General features: G+C 38.3%; 1 protein-coding gene across 1 annotated transcript in view; it reads left to right on the top strand.

Annotated features, from left to right (window-relative positions):
- The window catches only part of GADL1 (glutamate decarboxylase-like 1), a 178,921-nt gene that overhangs the window by 113,157 nt on the left and 46,795 nt on the right, over nucleotides 1-18,969 (top strand). The window contains exon 17 of the mRNA XM_011961622.1: nucleotides 4,526-4,615. Within this exon, the coding sequence (XP_011817012.1) occupies nucleotides 4,526-4,615 (90 nt within the window). The remainder of the gene's footprint in view (nucleotides 1-4,525; nucleotides 4,616-18,969) is intronic.

Here is an 18,969-nt window from a genome sequence, read left to right as displayed (position 1 = left end):
TTTCTTTGATTTCCTTTCCCAGTCTCTCATTCCATGTGACTTGTTCTTTTCAGTCTCCACGTTAAGGGTCTTTTCCTCAGTGCACCCCCTTAAATCTTTTTCTACACTCTGTCATCTTTGGCCACACGGTCTCCCTGAAATTTCTTCACATCCAGAGCTTTGTTATCAATAGCCTCTTTATATCTTCTCATCCTCAACTTAGCTCCTAAACTCTAGGCCTTTGTATATGAATATATCCTGAAATTTTCACCTAGATGCCAGCGACACCTCAAATTCAACATTTCTAAAGCTTAAGTGTAGTATTTTCCTTACCAAAATTCTCCTTTCTTCTTTTGGTCATTAGAGCTATGATCCACCCAAGCAAAAGTCTTGATGTTGTTCTTACTATATCTCCTTTTCCGCCCCGCTAAATACATCTTGAATGCTTAGTCTTCTCCACTCCCCAAACCACTGCCTTAGTTCAAGATCTCACTCTTCAGGTTGGTACTATCTCCTAACTTGTGTCCCACTTCCAGTCTCAGATCCCTCCAGCCTAACCTCCACACTGCTGCTAGAGCAGCTCTTTGAAAATGAGATCTATTTCCTATAGTGAAACTCTCCAGTGACTCCATCTTCCTCTAGAATCAAGCCCAAGCTTCCAAGCATGTCATGTAAGAAATCCTTCATGACATAACTCCCATCTTCAATTCTAGCTTCACCTCTCTTCAGTACACCCTGTCCTCTATTCATTCCAAGTTCAAAAAGTGTTAGTCATTTTCTTGTCCCGATGCCTAGTCAATATCTGTAACACAGAAAGTTTTGCTTATGAAGTTGGACAGCTTGGTTACCCCTTGTTGGACATGTTTCCCTTCAAATATATTAGCAAGAAATTAACATAGTGATGTACCTCACTAGTACACATTTTAATGGAGCTACTCATTCACTTTAAAAGACATCTCTTTTTACCATTATGGCCCCAAATAATAGTCACTGACTACAGTGCTTGCTGTGTGCCAGATATGGCACTAAATTTTGAAAACACATTTTTTCTTTCATCATCAAACCAACCCTGTGGAGCAGACATCATCTACATTTTCTAGTTTAGGAAGCAGAAACTGAGAAAGTTTGATACTCATTCCAGCAAAGATCTGATGAAGTTGAAATTCAAAGCCACATCCTTCCAACTCCAAAACTTAAGATTAGACTACTGAAAAATTTCAAAGGCAGCACTGGATAGTACAAAAAAGCCTTAACACCTAATAAGCTTGAAAGTCAATTAAAATTCACCATTCCAGCTTTTCCTTCAGTCTATATTTGCATGATTGTCTGAATCTGTGTGCTGGATTCTGCATACATATTTATTAAAACAGTGCTAGCTTTGTTTTTATTATTCTGGTCTAATGACATTATAAGCAAAGGAGATTAATTTCTTTTGATATGACTCAATGTGAGCTGCTGCTACCTTTTAGTGACCACTAATTTCTTTCCCAAATGGTCTCAAAATTTGATAATTCTTCCTGCAATTGATAAAGAAATTTATATATTTTTTGTTTGAAAACCACTATAAAATGTATTCAAACTCTTTAATGGCACGTTACTCTTTTGTTGTGAATTTTTAAGTATGATAATGCACTTGCTGCTAAGGAGTTTTTGTACCCTTCACTAGACACGTGGACTTCTGTAATACCTTCCTACTTTTGTGGATTTTAGAACATAGTCTAAATGTGTTCTCAGAACACCCAGGAAGTCAGACTTTCATATATGTAAGCAATTAGAATTAAGTGGTGTATAAATGTTTTTATTCTGAAAATACTCAGTGCCTTGAAGTCTCTTAAAAATTATGTAAAATACAAGCTACAGAGGCAGAGACAGGAAAAAACTCATTTTTGCAGAAATTCAAAGGTATGTTTTTCAACTCTTAATAATTTGGGAAATTATCAAAGCAAAGATACTCCAAATGAAGCATCAAATGTCTTCCAATGACAAACTGTCAGAAGGACTTTATAAGCTTTCAAATGTAGCACTGAAGCCATTCCATTCTAAAAGTGTTTGGACAAACGGAATCAGATCTATCGCTAAACAGAAACTTACTAAAAAATGTAAAAGATCTAAGTCCTACCTTGTAAAATATAGAACCTGTAACAGCAGATAAAACATCATAAACTGTTTTGTAATGTTCCTATACAAATGAAAGGGAATAACAAATTTGGTGACACATATTAGAGTCCATTCAGAAGACAAGAACTCCATGGTAAAGTGGGAAATGTAGTATCAGGAATTATTAACAAGGGATTGGAGTAATGGAGGATTGCTTCATAAGAGAATGAAAAACTTAAAAATGAACAGGAGTAGCAGATATAGAGAGCAGCCACCACTCCTGGAACTGAGATAGAGCACCCAAGAGAAAGGCCATCCCTTTGCAGGACTGAGATCTAGACCTCTTCAGAGATAGTATGACCTTGGCTCATGGGATAACAAAAATTTACTGAGGTGTTACATTGGTGGTACTCACTAGAAATCTAGTCTGGATTGCTGAGCTGAGGAAAGCCATCCACAGGGGCCATGCCACAACCTGGAAATCACTGCGAGCTACCCAGAAGGAGTGCCAAAGAAGTCATCCAAGGCAAGGTGCCTAGCTGGCAGCTCATGAAACCACCTAAGGGGAGTATGCCAGGAAAAGCCATTTATGGGCCCTTCACTTGCTGCCTGTCAGCTGTGATGCCACCTGATGCCACCTGAAAGGGGTGTACTGGGGGAAGCTGCTGAGGTCGATGGGTGGGGATGTGCTCTGGTTTCTGGTTACCAGTGCTGCTGAAAAGAACCACAGATTCTGTAGGAGACCCATGAAGTGAGCACAACAGGAAGGCATTCCTCCTTCCTTCTCCAGTGTCTCTCCAGCACCCTCTGCTGACAAAGTCTAGGATTGGACCAGATGTCAAGGGAGAAATATCTGCAGAGTCCACCTACATTATTTTAGGACCCTCAAAAAGGGTAGATTTGTAGCTAAGGCAATAAATTGATAACTGACATAACACAATCTAGGGACAGTGCTGCAAAAGTAATTGCAGTTTTTGCCATTACTTTCAATACATCAGAAATCCACGTATAAATTGTGTAATTTGTAAGAATGATTGTAGTCTGCGAAAATTGAGTTGAATTAGTGTTTTTTTTTTTTCTCTTTTTTGGAGTTTTATCTCTTTTCTTGTCAAGTCCAATAAGAATATTAACAATTTCAGAAATGAAAGGATAAGATCAAGAACTTACCTTGTTGAACTGGGAATGTTTCTGGGCATTCACTTATGATTTAAAATCCACTAAACTCAAAACATTATATATATAATACATACATTATATATTTATATTACATATATAATCTCTCTCTCTCACCAGTCTTGAGTTTGAGATATGAGATGACAGGTCTTTCCGCTTTATGAAATGCTTTGAAACTTTATATACTAGAGCATAATTCTGATGGTTAGAGAACTGTTATAACATTGGTTATTACAAAACTGTTGATGGCTGAAAATGAAAATCAGTTCAAATATTGTCAGTGTGAAACTGACAATGAGGAAGATGTGTATGACTCAATCTTTCCTGAATACAATTCTGTATGTCTAACTTGTGAACCTCCAACATAATGTCCCAAATCTCCTCATCTTGAGTACAAGGTCTTTTGGTCGTGGCACTTCCTGTGTTTTTGTCCAGTGAGGACAAAGCCTTGTCTGCATGACAAAGGCTGGGCTAAAGCCTGTTAGAATACAGTCCCACGTTTAAGCAAATCATGTCTGATAGAAAAACAGACCGGCAGGGAAGATGACTGGGTTATGGTTACTTAGTGTAGATGAGAGTTTCTCATAGAACATATACTGCCCACTTCAGAATCACTTGACATGCTTCATAAACTGCCAAATTCTTTAGCCTTTTCTGGGATGGACTTAGACACTGGACATTTTGAACATAGGAACTCAGAATCTACATTTTGAATAGGTCTCCTAGCTAATTCGCACTTTTACTGATATTTGAGAGCCGGGAGTCAAGGTGATGCTCTTTTTTCAAAAGCAGTATTGGCTAGGATTATAGTAGTGCTGGTTAGTGAAATCCAAGCATGTCATGCTGCTATCAAACTCACAGGTAATCAAAGCTTTTGCATTTGTCAGGTGTAGGGGCCAACTTTGGCTGCCTTAAGAAAAATCGTTGGAAGCCTATGATAAAGCAAATACCTTAAGGATCAGTGTTGGAGAGAAAGGATCCAGGGCATCTGAGCATACATGTAAGCAGGCACTGACAAAGCTGGGTTGAGTCAGCTTCAAACTTATTTTTCCTGCTCTTTTCACATTAAGATGAAAGAACCTGCTAGGTGTGCACTATGGAGAAGAAATTTTTAAATAGGATGTTATCAGAAGGCAGAAGGGATTGTTACTCTAAGATTGTGATATGTTAAGGTTTTATACACATGGTAACTCAAACTAAGTTTTCAAAGTATTTGTTTAATTGCATTCTAAGATAAATCTTAGGATAACAATTTTAAATTTTTTCTAATTCTCAGCCTGAATATGCCAATATTTGCTTTTGGTACATTCCACCGAGCCTCCGAGAGATGGAAGAAGGACCTGAGTTCTGGGCAAAACTTAATTTGGTAAGTAATAAGTAAATGGTATTTTTCTTTTTGATGAAGTTGATTCAGTACACATTATCTGTTGATCCTATAAATAATTCTGTGCTTGCTAGGCCTTCTTATCTAGAGAAGTGTCTTCTAGGTTCATAAAGAAGCAATGACAGGCCAAACAGTTGTAGACATTGTTTACATTTAACAAATTAACTTGGTTGACACACACACTCAAAACAATTGGTTGTTTGTAAGATAATTACGGAATTTGTTAGAAGTTCTGGCTCACAGTGTACTTCAGGAAGTGCCATCTGGTCATGGGACACAAGGTTAGAGTTGTGTGATGAATGACTGCTTATTTCAACTCTGCTACTGCATCTGGGCTGTTGTATCACCTTACTTGGAAATAATGTTAAAAGTCTAAATCTGATACTTTTTGTGAGCGTGAGACCTTCTGTCTTCAACAAAGGCCCTATGTCTTACACCCAAGGGGATTGCATAGAGGAGAAGACAGATGCTAGCAATGGGTTTCAGTTGAACATCGAACAAAACGTGCTTGGAAGTGTCTTCACACACAGCTGTCGGGGCTGATCATACAGTGTAAGAAGAGGCCCCAGGCTCTAAGGACTGCTTGTGTCTCATCTACTCCCCGCCTAGTATGGCCTTGCCAGTTATAATCCTGCCGCTAAGTCAGATCTCCAAGATCTATGGAGTCTCGCGAGTAACACTATTTGATCCCACTCTCCAGATGTATGAACATAATGCATATTGAAAGTGAACCCACACGAGTTCCACTGGGGATTATGTGGTCATGACATGTGGAGTGCAAATTCTCACAGGCTAGCACCATCAAAATCAAGCAATTCCCTACCCTCGAGTGAGATCAAGTCAGCACAGCTGACTTTATGACCCTGGTTAGTAAAAGCTCTGACTTGCAAACCCCTCCTTACCCTCAGGGGAAAAGTATTTTTTTTTTAAGCAATTTTTGTGGTCCATAGCCTTTAGAAGGCAAAACAACAGAAAACTCCCTGCTCAGATAAGCGACAAACATTTGCTGATGTCCAGTATACTATGCACTGGAAATACAAACATCAAAAGGATGCGTCTCCGCCTTTGAGAAACTCAGTATTCCCAGAGACAACGAGTAAAGAGACAATCACAAAGTAACCAAGAAGTGCCTGAATGGAGATTAACTGTGCCAGTGAAAGTAGAAAGGGTATCTACCCCAATGTGTGATACTAGAGCTGAGTTTTGAATAAGCAGATGCCAGTCAGGGGACAATTGTAAAGCGGATTCCAGGAAGAATCACAGCATGAGGACTCAGGCTCCAGAGGAGAATGCGGTTCCACAACCACAGGGGTACAAAGAAGCAGTGATGGGAGGTGAGAAGAGTAATGGGCAGAGGGAGGGTCATGGAGCCTTGTCTCCCATGGCAAAGAGCTTGGGAGTTTTGGCCCAGTCTAATTAGAAGGAAGAGGGCAGAGCCTTTAAGTCATGGTCACTGATTGCCTCACTTGGCAGCATGTCCTTTTAGCTTCAGGTCATTTTGTTTATTCATGGTTCAAACCTCCTAACCTGTAACATAATAGATGACCAATACAGAAGTCTTCTACCTCTTATCAAACATCAGGTAGCAAAGATGGGGAGAGATGGATGGTGTTATCTGTGCCCTTACCTATTTCAGGCAGTTAGCATAGACCTTGGGATTTGTCTTGTGTTTTTGTCACATGCAAAATAGCAACGTGCTTAAGAACACATATCAGATGTTAAGTAACTCAAAGAGAAACAGGAACTGGACAATGTGGGAATTTAAAGTAACATTTTTTCACTTTGATGGAATGTGGCTGACATTTTTTGGTAGGGTAGGGAAAGAAATTACAAGTTGAGAAAGGTATGGTCACCATTGTTCTAAGCTAGAAAATTGTTTTTTCATTCAGAAAAACCATGAAGAATGTGATATTTGTGTTTCACTAACTCAGTACTGTTGGACTGATAGGAATTAGAATAACTAGATACTCATGTTTGGGGACTTTTTACTCTTGGCTTACTTTCAATTTTTTAAAAAATTGAAATTGAGTATGGATATAATACAGAATATAATGCATTTTTCCCCCCAAGATGGAGTCTTGCTCTGTCACCCAGGCTGGGGTGCAATGACGTGATCTCTGCTCACTGCAACCTCCACCTCCCAGGTTCAAGTGATTCCCACCTGAGTCTCCCGAGTAGCTGGGATCACAGGCACCCGCCATCATGCCTAGCCGAATTTTTGTATTTTTGTTGAGATGAGGTTTCACCATATTGGCCAGGCTTTGACCCTCAGGAGATCCAGCCGCCTCAGCCTCCCAAAGTGCTGGGATTACAGGCGTGAGCTACCGCACCCAGCGTGTAATGCACTTTTTATCTCAATTGGAAATTGAACAGGAATTGGGACATTCTCTTTTATCCCCAATATTTGCCAAAGTGGATCATACGGTAAATATCCAGTTTATTTTCTTTACTGTCCATCTTGGACTCTCCCATCCCTTAATTTTGGAAGTGCTTTTCTGCCATTTACAACCATTGCCTGATCTAGTAACAAGTTGCTACTGAATAGAAAAAATGCCTGCTGCAGACAAATTATCACTGGTCCTGAGTTTCTTAATTTCCCTATCATTCTCCTCCTGCAAGTCGAGGTGTCTGCATGAGTTTGGCAAAGGAGAAGGGAGACATATGTATACATATACATATTGTTCATGTGGTTTTATGCTTACTGTAGAATGAGAATGCAAGTGTATGATTTATAACCTGTAGTGTACTTAAAGCACACTTGAAATTTATTTTAGGGTTTATCTTGAATAGAGAATCACAAATAAGGCTTTGCCCCTCTGATGCAGACTAATGTCAGGTTGAGCTGTCAGATTTCAGAATCGCTGGTGTGATAAATCTTCCATTTGGCAGCAGAAGGGGAGAGGGATTATTTGGTAATGAATCTGGAGAGTTAGTGCAGAGTTAGAGGGTATAAGTGTATACGTGCTTGCAAGTATGTGCACAAACGTGAGACTATTTGAGAACACAATTTAGTCTGTGGCCTAACAATACAATGACACTGTGTGATACTGGATCACCGAGTTCCAATGACTTCTTTTCAAGATGCCCTCCATAAGATGCTCCTCTTTCTGATTCACTCATTATTGATATTAGGTCATCATTACTTCCCTAGATTTTATTTGTCTCATTTTCTGGTCTCTTTGCCTCCTGCCATCTCCTTTTCCAGTTTATTTTTTTTTTTACTGCCAGCCCCTCTTTACCTCCATATCTCTGCTTCATCATGTCACTCTTCTGGCTGGAAGTCTGACTTGCTTCCCGTCCCCTAGTCCCATATAGCAACAGGTCTCAACCTGTCAGAGTCAATGACCACTATTTATAGTAAATACAATATTTAGGAGAATATACCCTTTACTCTTCTAAGATGAAACCAGTGGAATACATGACCTCCCTATAAGCAGTTTTGTAAAGGGCAACGTAAGACTTTATAATACAATGTGAAAGTTTGTAATAATTTTATTATATAAATGCTTAAGCATGACAGTACTGGAAGACATGAGGAAGTGATAAGATTCTTGCATATACTCTTAGAAACACAATGTAGGCTATTTATGAATGCACACTATTATAAGTAGGTGGTGATGAAAATAACAGTAACAGTATGGTATTAAGTGATATACTTTTCAAAAATGATGAACAACTTTTGCAAATACTCTGAAGAAATCATTTTTCCCTTTACATGGTAGAAAACTATTAAAAATGGCCACAAAATATTTGTCATTGGTACATAAAACAGTTAGGTTCTGTGCTTGATTATAATTATAATCAGGCTTCTTACCTCATGCATTTCTACTAGGACATTTGAAAAGTTGCGTAAAACATGGGACAGTTCAATGTCACTCAAGATTACCCTACACAGTGCAGGGCAGCTGACAACTCTGGTCTCCACCTACTAAATGCCAGTAGCAACCCCCTCAAGATCATGAAAATCCAAAGCATTTGCCCAGATTTCCTAGATATTCCCTAGGCATGTAATAGCATTTCCTTGAGAACCACTGTCCCACAGAATAAAATCTTACTGTATCTTACACCAATTGAATCTTGTCTCTTTGGCATCTAAAGCCCTCCATGTCTGATCCTAAGGCACTTTTCTAACTCAACCTATGTGATTTCTTGTACTGAGTCAATTGGGCCAGAGGAGTTAGGAAACACTGGACACTGGGTAATAGATATCTTTCACTAATCAAATTGACAAATCACTGTTTTCAATGTTGATGTCTATTGTTGGTGAGCGTCAGGAGACTCCTGTAAGCTGTTCTTGGGTCAATTTTGTACCATTTTTCTGAAAAGCAACTTTACCAAACATATCAAATATCTTAATTTCATTTTTCTTTCAGCAAATTCCTTTTCTAAAAATGTATTATTTAAAAATAGTTATAGAAATATTGGGGGAAGCTACTAATATTCATAGGCATTTTAAAATAGCAAGTATTTCAGAAGAAACTCAATATTCAACTATAGAGAACTGGTTAAATTTTAGTACACAACTTATAAACAAATTAGTGTCCAGACAAACTTGTGTTTCAAAATAATTCATATTAAAAAGGGGTTTAAAACAGCCACTGTAGTATACCAATATCAAAATGTTATGCTTAAATGTACATTAAGTACATATAAAATACTGTGTATGCTTTAAGGATACATAAGAGGTGCCAAAATTTTAAAATTGTAGGTGATTTTGTATTTATCTTCAGTTTGAAAATTCTCTAATTAGCTTATGTTTATGAAAATATTAAAATGATATACTTTAGTGGAGTAATTGATCCAATGAAGCCACAAATTTCCCTGAGTGCTTTATCTAGACAGAAGTTATCCAGGTTTCAACCAGGTATTTCCCAAGAGCCAGAAAAATTAAGCATTAATCCCAATACGGTACGTTTTTACCATTTTAAAATTATCTACATGTATTACCTGAGAAATATAGCATGTAGATTTAACACAAAATTTTTGTAAGGAAGAATTTTAAAGTTTTAAATATTAAAATATATTTTAATCTTCTTGTACCTTTAATCTTCTTTACCTTTAAGGATCATTATACAATATTCAATCGATTAGTTTGCAAACTATTTTCTCCCATGACATGTTCCCAGATATTGTGTTCAATATGTCATCCCTTCCCATCTCTCCCTCCTTGCTAAAATACACACAGTATCTGCATTGGTTTTAAGTTTAGAGGCATTGCTAGTGGTGGTTCATCGTGATCTTCAATAGGCTTCCTAGGTTTCCCTGAAAGCTTCCGGCATTGTGGTAGAGTTATACCTTGCTTTTTTTTTGTTTTGCTTTTTTAAGATGGAGTCTCACACTCTGTCGCCCAGGCTGGAGTGCAGTGACACAATCTTGGCTCACTGCAACCTCCGCCTCCTGGGTTCAACTGACTCTCCTGCCTCAGCCTCCTGAGTTGCTGGGATTACAGCTGCTCACCACTATGCACAGCTAATTTTTCATATTTTTAGTTGAGATGGTGTTTTACCCATGTTGGCCAGGCTGGTCTCCAACTCCTGACCTCACGATTCACCCAACCTTGGCCTCCCCAAAGTGCTGAGATTACAGGCGTGAGCCACCACACCCAGCGCTATACTTTGCTTTCTAAAGTAACTTCCTGAAATAAGTTTTTATGTTTGCTTCTTCTGAAGCTGCCCGATAGTGATCAGATATTGAGAACGAGGAAGCTGATGATAGAATCCAAAGATGGGAAATGTTAGACCCCGAGAATGTAATTGAAAATCCACTCATTTGTTTTGTCCTGTCATTCCTCGGTCCTCTGATGTAGAAGTTTTGTCTATTTCATAAATAATTCTACATTATGCCAACAAAATTTACATTCTTAAAAGTAATTAACAAGCTGTCTTTTCATATTCATGTGTGGTTATTTGTTTTTTTTCATTTGCTGACCTGCAGATTTGTGACTAATGTTATTTATAACAGGCTCCTTTCTCAATAGTAGAGGGGAAATAAATCTTAAACATCTACTTGATGGGTTTGTTTTGTTTGGTGATAAAACTTGATGATATCCCGGATCTCTTAATTTAGTATTCTCCCTGGAAGGTTTCTGATTAATGGCACTTGAAGATGAGACTGCATCATCTGGGTAGGGTGATGTGCAAACGTCACTGGAAACCTCACAGTGAAGACGTCCACACAGGCTGCTGCTTTGGATTTTAGGGAGGGTTTTAGCATCTCTTTCCTTGCCCATTTTCTGAATGTGTTTTTGTATGTCTAGTATCTGGACGTATTCCTAGCCACTCCAACAGCAGTTCTGTACATAATGTCTTCTGATCTTAGGGACTCAGATATGCATACACACATGCACATATGTGCACAAGTTCACAATTGAAAGCTTGTGTATTTTTCAGAATTCTGATTTTCTTTTGTCATTGTCTTTGACATTAGTAGATTCAATCACTCAATTTTGGATTGTGAACTAAAAGCACCTGGGTCTTCAAAAGGTGCAGCACTAAAAAATGTTCAAAGATTAGATTTTTTTAAACCTTATGCTACAGAATTTACAGTATATCCTTCAAAAACAATCCTGTTTCCTAGTAGATCCTTTCAAGCTGTAGTTTAAAATTTATGTTTTAAGAGTCTAATATCAAAGTGCCTTTTAAAGACAATAGTTCTAAATAGGACTTAAGAGGCTCCCCTTATTTGGATAGTGGCTGGGATGTAGATTTCAAGAATGCTTAGCTAATGCATATTCTGTGTTTTGTAGACATCATATGCTCTCTCCCCAAACTATGAAAAGCTAATATAAAATGTTATTTTAAGTATTCTGTCAGGTAGAGATATTATGTACAATGTGTCATGCATTCTAATGATAATCAGTTTTGTTCTTACGCCTTTCTGCAACTAAGGGTCAAGAAGCCACTTAGGTACTTCTGATATAATTATGGCCAGCTTCAGCAATCAGCTGAAACTGGAGTATTCCTTCAGCTGAAGGGCAGGGAATACTCAGTGCTTTTCTTGCTTTTATGCTCATCTCTTTTCCAATTGTTAATTGTTTTTCTAAATATACTCCACTGGATTTATACAATTTCAACCAACAAAAAGTACCAATAAAATTCTTGTTGTATGTGCATGTTTAAGGGAAAGTTCATGATGAGTTTTCCTTTGTATTTAATAGCATGTTTCAATGAATAATGTTATTACTTTGCTTATTTGCTAATATGTTGTTTTGCGGTCTTTAAACATTTTCATAGATATAAGTGTTTTATGGATAGTAACTTGAACTCTCCAGAAAAGCCAGATAAGTACAGATGTCCTCATGATAAATTTCTTTGAGTTTAACAGCCTCCCTTCTGTTTCTGTTGGACTAATTTATCGTAGCATACGTTCTGAGTTTGGCCTATCTCTTGAAAATTAAAATAGAGAAGAATGAAGCTGGCATTTACTGCAGACTGAGGCCATCCTCAGGGGCCTAAGGCCAGGATGAGACCAGTTATCAGAGGAACTTTCATGGGAGTGGCTACCCACAGCTCACAACAGTAAACACTTGTTCACTTGTGACCCACTGATCCACTGGGCACCTTTGATGAGTCATGGGAAATGAGGCCAAGGAACACAGCTAAAGCTGCATTGCATGAATGTCTTTTTCTACATCAGGTCTATTGTTCTGCACACATACATGAGGCAAAAGTACACTATTCTCTGTACTGGAGTGCCACTGGCTTTCCATGTAACGTTTGCACATGAGCCAAGTTTATCACTTAAGTCTGTTTCTTTAGTGTCCATGTAAGGTCTAAGTGAAATAATTCTGAATTTCCAAATGTATCAGGGTGAACATCGAGGAAAGGCAGAAGCTTAATTAATGCTTATGGGCCACTTACCACTGTCTGATTTTATTTGGTTTGCTCAGTCGAGTTGCAAACCCAAATACATATAGAAGCTAGACAAGTAGCATAAATGAGAGGAGCCCGAGCATAACACAGTAGGGAGTGATGGGGTCTGTGATACACTGAAGTATATTGGCCCCAGCTAATACAGGGAACAACCTCTACTCAGCTCCTAATCATGACTGCCATGCAGGAATGCAGGTCGGGGTTGCCAAGTCTTATTTTTAAGAGAAGCTAGATAATATACAGATGCTTACATTAACTCTTTTTAATGTTTTCAATATTGGCAAATAATTTAGAAATGTGTGATACACATTTGTCAGTGGGATCTGGTCTTCAGGCTTTTAGCTTGCAATTCTTACCTAAAAATTCATCAGTCCTTGATGACCTGTGTGTGTCACTGGAAGCTTCTTGAGAGGAGAGTTTGTCTCTTCATCTTTGCTCCTCCATGGCAACAATTCTGGGGTTGGCCCACTATCGACTTTGAGGGATGCTTGAGCTTTCTCATCGACCGGAAAACTGTCTCATGCTGTCAGACTGTCAAGTGGGTGTTTTAAGGACTGTAACCTTGTGGCAAAATGTGGCAACACAATTTAGACATATGGGTGTGGGTGCGTTTTGGTCTTGTGTTTTCTCCTTTCCGGATTCCAAGAATTAGATAGCGCCTCTGGGCTTCATGCCTCTCCTGAGGTTTGTGTGTTCTGAAGATGTCCATCTTCCTAGGTGTTCTAGTAACCTAAGCTGGCCCATGATGAGACCATAGAGGCAACAAAGAGGCAGGCACAGGAGGAAGCAGGAGAAATTTCCCTCAAGCCAGAGGAGAGTACAGGAAGACAATTTCTACAGATAGGAATCATCCTCAGCTTCCCCGCTTTGTGTAACCTAAGGAGTTATCTGGGGGTTGGGGGGGGCGGTGTATGTCTGCGTGTGTTCCAGACATTGGAACTTCTGCCCATACCCTAACAGATAAGGATACAAGCACTGTCACAGTGTACCAAGACATCATGTTGGTTCAGGTCATAAGTACTTCACTGGATGGACCAATGACCTAAACATGAGCACTGAATAAGATCCTCATTACCTCTACAGAATCCTCTGGAGCTGTGGGAGCTGTAATAACAACTGAGTGACTTTCAGCAGCCTTGCCTAGGATGGTGGCTTGCAGTTGGATTTAATTTTATTTAGAGAAAATAAAGTAGAGTACTGTGACATTTCTTGCACGCTTGAGTTTATGGAGCAAAATCCATACCCACAACACAACCATTAAGGAAATTGCTCTGGACTTGATGCAGTATTTGTTGTTGCAAAAATAAAGAATGGACCCCTGGGCCGAAAGTAAAAGACTTTTTTCCATGGTCTCTTTGAAGTCCTTTGCCAGTGCCCAGCCTGCCCCCTGGTGGCACACTTTTGCTCACGTTTTTGGTCCTAGCTGGAAAATGACACTAAATGCTGAATGAACTGAAATGTTGCACAATTACAGCATCACAGGTGCCAAGGGTATCCGATTCTGCCAGACCAAGAACGACTCAAGTCAGAAATTCTCCGAGGATCAAATTGTTCCTTCTCTTCACTTCAAATATGCTTCTTTCTTCCCCTTTCTCTCAGAGGAAGTCACATTCCTTGTCTCCAAAGCAAACTTTTCCACGTTTGCCTTTGAGGCTTCTTTGTGCCTCAGAGGTCACTGCATCTGCAGTGTCGCCAACTCTCTTCCTTCTCCCCGCCCCCTTCCCATCCTTCTCTCCCCCTCTCTCTCCTCAAAATTTCTTTATTTCCTCTAATATCTTGTTCCCCCCTCAACTAGATAAACACGTCCAGGCTTCAATGAAAGAAATGACATAATTTTTCCTTAATCTTGTTTTCCCTTCAAGCTACTTCACTGTCTCTTTCCTCAAACCCTTTGGACCAAACTCCTGATAATAAAAACCTTCCAATGGCTTGCCCTCTATAACAAGTAGTCCCTCTCATCATTTATAAACCCGTTCCCATAATTTGGGGCATTTAGGTTTCCAGGATTTTGCTATTGTAAATAACAGATGAACATCTTATTTTGCTCACATCTACTTTTGCTATTATTTCCAGGAGATAAAATTCTCAAAGTGTAATTGACTATGAAAACACTCGTGTGACTTTGAGCCTGATTAACTTTGTATTACTATTTTTTAAGAAGTCTGCATACATTTACAATGCCAGCAGTAAGGAATGCGTACACCAGGTTCAATCTAACTCTGACAACATTGAGTGTTGTAGGGATAAGGGGAGTATGGGGAGTTGAGATAGAATATTTTACCTTTCTAAAATTTTACACATGTGTATTTATTAATTGTTGGTAGGCTGAACAATTTCTCTTCATGATTATCAGTGCATCAATTTTTTCATATTTTAAGTATTTATATTTGAGATCTGATGTTTTCCTTGTAAATTTGAATAAGGGTAACATGGTTTGGGTTTTAAAGCTGTCTTTGTAACATGGAAAGCAAATATTGCCTTCAGTATAATGTCCTTTGTATTTGGTCTTGCTGTTTTTTCACTGTACAGAAGTTTTAAATTTTTTATGTATTCAAATCTGTCAATCTTTTCCTGCATAATTTATTCCAATGCTTCAAAGCTGAAGTTACTGTTTTCTCACAAATCTGATATTCTAATTCCATCTCCTGCTGGCTTTACTGTCATTCAATTTTTTGTATTTAACTCCTTAATCCATGTAGGGGTTATTTTAGTGCACCATGCAAAGTATGAATCTAACCTGATCATTTCCTCAAATATCCAGTTTTTCTAATTAATTCCTCCTAACACTATTTTGGGGTACTCATGTGTTACAATTTTAAAAACTATTTCAGTTTTCCAATCTGTTCTATTGATCTGCGTCTCTGTGTGCCAAGAACCAAAGGCTTTAAATGGTTTTCCTTTACAATAGGTTCTCAAATCTGCTAACTGTATCCTCCTGGATCCTTTGTAAAATGGCATTCTTTAATAACATTTTTAGTTTTTATCTATTTTAGAACGCTTTAAGTTAAAAATGGCATCTTTTAAATATTCTTATTGAAGATTAAATCACTGATTCTGAAGTAAATAGTGCCTCTGCCGCTCAGTGGCTGCATGACCATGAACAAGTTGCTGAAACTTGCTTTCCATTTATTTTTCCATCAACAACATGAGGATATGTTAAAACCTACCTATATCACAAACTTTGATGGGGATTGACTGGTATAATGCTTAAATACTGTAAAGTGCTTAGCATTATGCCTGGTACAGAGTAAATGCTTGATAAACATTAGCTTTCATTATTATTCATCCCGTTACCTCATATTTGAAGGACTACATGAGCCTCAGATATCTTCTCCATGCCTTTTTGTTTGCTCAACAAAATACCTTAACACTATCACAATAGAATTCCTAAAGTCCAACTTCTCAATATGTCAACTTTCATGTTTCCCCTTGTCCCATAGGAAAGAGTCTAGAATCATTCAGGGACTACAGTGATCTCATTTACTCAACCTTCTTACCTTGTCCTCTGCTAATCCTGTTTACATCCCCTGCAGTCTAGCCAACTGAGCCACCTGCTCCTGTCTTTACTTGGAAAGCCAGCCTATCACTGTCATTAAAAACACTGGCTTGGCAGTCAGAAAAACCCGATGCGAGTTCTGGTTTCATCACTTCTTCGTGGTGCGCCTTTTGACAAAGTACATTACCACTCCATGCCTGTTTCCTCATGCAAAAAAAAAGACAAAAAAACAAAAAACAAAAACAAAACACCAAAAACAAAATCCCAGTAATATGTTGTGGATTTTCAGGGACTAAATAGGATAGTACATGTTAACCACTTTACATAGTGCTAAGTAGGACAGGCTACATAATCTGCAGAGCCTGGTGTAAAGTGAAAATGTGGGGTTCCTTTTCCAGAAACCACTAAAAATTTCAAGATGTCAACAGTAGAGCATTACCCTTGTCTGCTCAGGAGCTTGTGTGGCTGTGCTGGTTGCACATCTTGAAGACATCCCTGGTGCTCAGGGTTAATGAGAGTGAATTGAGCATTCCCACCTCCTTGTATTTTCTCTACTTTCTTTGTCCCTGGTGTCTTGTGCCTATATTCTACCACCTCCTTCATTCTTGGTGCCCCATGTTCAATTTCCTCCTGGAGGCCCCAGATATATACTTGTTTCCTCCTCTGAATGGGAAATGATGTGATCTTTTGTAAGCCATTTATAGCTTTTAACCAGTATCATCTAAACAATACAGTCAATTTTTATGTCTGACTCCAATTTAAAATTAGGTCAGCCTCTCAGCTTTCCCAGGACTTATTTCCTGGCACCTGAGTACCCTTTTCAGATACTTTTATGACACATTTTCTTCCCCTGTCTCGGCAGTTACAATAGTAAAGCAATATTGTGGGGGGTTGGGGGGGTTGGAAAAGATGTCAAGCTAGAGGCGCGAGAAACTGAGAAATTACACAATGCATAGGAGAAAATAGGTGATGAATTTTAGCACAGGGATGATTCATTACAATTTCCCTATGATACAGTAGATTACAGGGGAGATGAAGGTGGGGACAATGTGTCACACTAGGGTCATATCTGAGTTTCAACCTTCCAAGCCTGGCTACTACAAAAACTCATGCAAAATAAAAATGTGGGGCTTCTTGTTCCAAAATTACCCAGAGTCTTAAGATGCTGACAGCTGAGCATTAAACCAAGCATACCCTTCTGAGGGCAGGGCCTTGTTCAGCTGCACAGGTTGCACACCCATGAAACAAGCCCTGGTACTGAATGTTAAATAACGGAGTTGATTGTTCTTGTATGTTTTCATGATGTTGCTATCACATAGTAGATGCATAATATTTTGCTAAATGAATTAAGGCATGAAGTTAATTTGGACTACTTATATGCTTATCGTGGCTTCCTGAAGACATTGTTGTTCGTTCTTTGTCCATTATCCCACTTGTAATTTTACAGAATATGACTACTCATCCTGAAAGTGTGATTGAGTTGGTCTGCAGTAAAAACCTAGGATCATCTTTTTATCTGGCTTTTGATGTTCAGGAAGAGACGAGAGCCACCACTTCTGATGAGTGATCTGTGTGGGGAATTCTCAGGATAAGGACAGCTTAATAAGGAAGACATGTTAGGGGAGATGAACATTTTGATGGCTCTCCTAATGTTGCCTTTGAGGGAACTACCTCCTCTGTCTTGCGTAACTCTAGCAGAGTTAGGGTTGTAAGTTGCTATCTAGTTTTGGTTCTGCTGGCCAAATTAGTTCAGAATGAAAAAAAGTCAATTTACTGTTGTGACTACAGATGGCTAAACCTCCATTGTCAGACTTCTACAATCTGTCCTTGGATTATGCTTTGTTTCTTATGAAAGTGTCCCACCTTACAGGATGTTCTAGAAATGGTAGTGCCTGCTTTAAGGATAGGAATAATTCAAATTCTGGCAATACCACAGCAGAGCTTGCTTTAATCAATTGTATCACCTGCCTAATTCTGAATGGAGATTGTCAGTACAACCTGGGGTGAGCTGACACACTGAAGTGTACTGAGGTAGACTAGAATACTGTGGCAGTTTAGTTTGGTACTAATCACGTCTATCATGTGAGTTAACAAGTGTAGGAAGATGATCACAGAATTCACATGGGAACTTACCTATTCATTAAATATATTTATTGAGCATCTATTTTGTTCCACTGTTCTTGATGCTTGGGACGTATCCTTCGAGTGATTTCTCTAAATGATCAGCAGGGGGCTTAGAAAAATTATAAAGGATCAAGTAGTATGAAAGCTAGTCGGAAAGAAAATGTAACTACACTTGGCTCTATTTTTCCGTAAAAATGGAAGTAAACTGAAAATCAAACTGAGCTGTAATGCACTGGTCCTGTAGTTTTACTTTTGAGTTATATTTCTTTTATGTTTTAAGTGTAATTAAATTTTGCAGGGTTTCTCAGTCTACACACCATAATCTATCCGATGTCTTAGAAATTAGTTTATACTGTGTATCTTCTTACAATTTGAGTAGGGACAGTGACTCAGATCTAAAAATCTGTTCTTATAACTATTAAGATAAATGAGGACATGAAAAGTATAAGAACTAAATTTTGAGAAACTTAAAAATCTTAGACAATTTTTGTTTTGTATGAAGTTTAAATATAAAATCACTTCAGTAAAGATAAGTGTTTATATTTAATAGACATAAGTCTAAATATGCATTTGAATTTTTGTGAATGTTAAAAACTTTCTATGCTATTCTGACTAAATTATGGAATATTTTAAATCCTGTATCCTCATTTAGAGATTTGATGTTAAATAGGAATATTCTATGACTTTTTAAAGAAAAAATTAATGGGAAGATTTTTTCCTTTGTATTATCAAGAGGATTGTCATTTTTCAAATATAACCAAGTTATATTCACATTTCTTCATTTACAGTTTTCTGGTCAAAAGCTGACTGAAGATTATGTATATCTATGTATCTCTCTAGATGGA

Source organism: Colobus angolensis, unplaced genomic scaffold, assembly GCF_000951035.1.
Source record: "Colobus angolensis palliatus isolate OR3802 unplaced genomic scaffold, Cang.pa_1.0 Scaffold56, whole genome shotgun sequence".
NCBI lineage: Eukaryota > Metazoa > Chordata > Mammalia > Primates > Cercopithecidae > Colobus > Colobus angolensis.
This window is presented reverse-complemented; position numbering and strand designations above follow the sequence as displayed.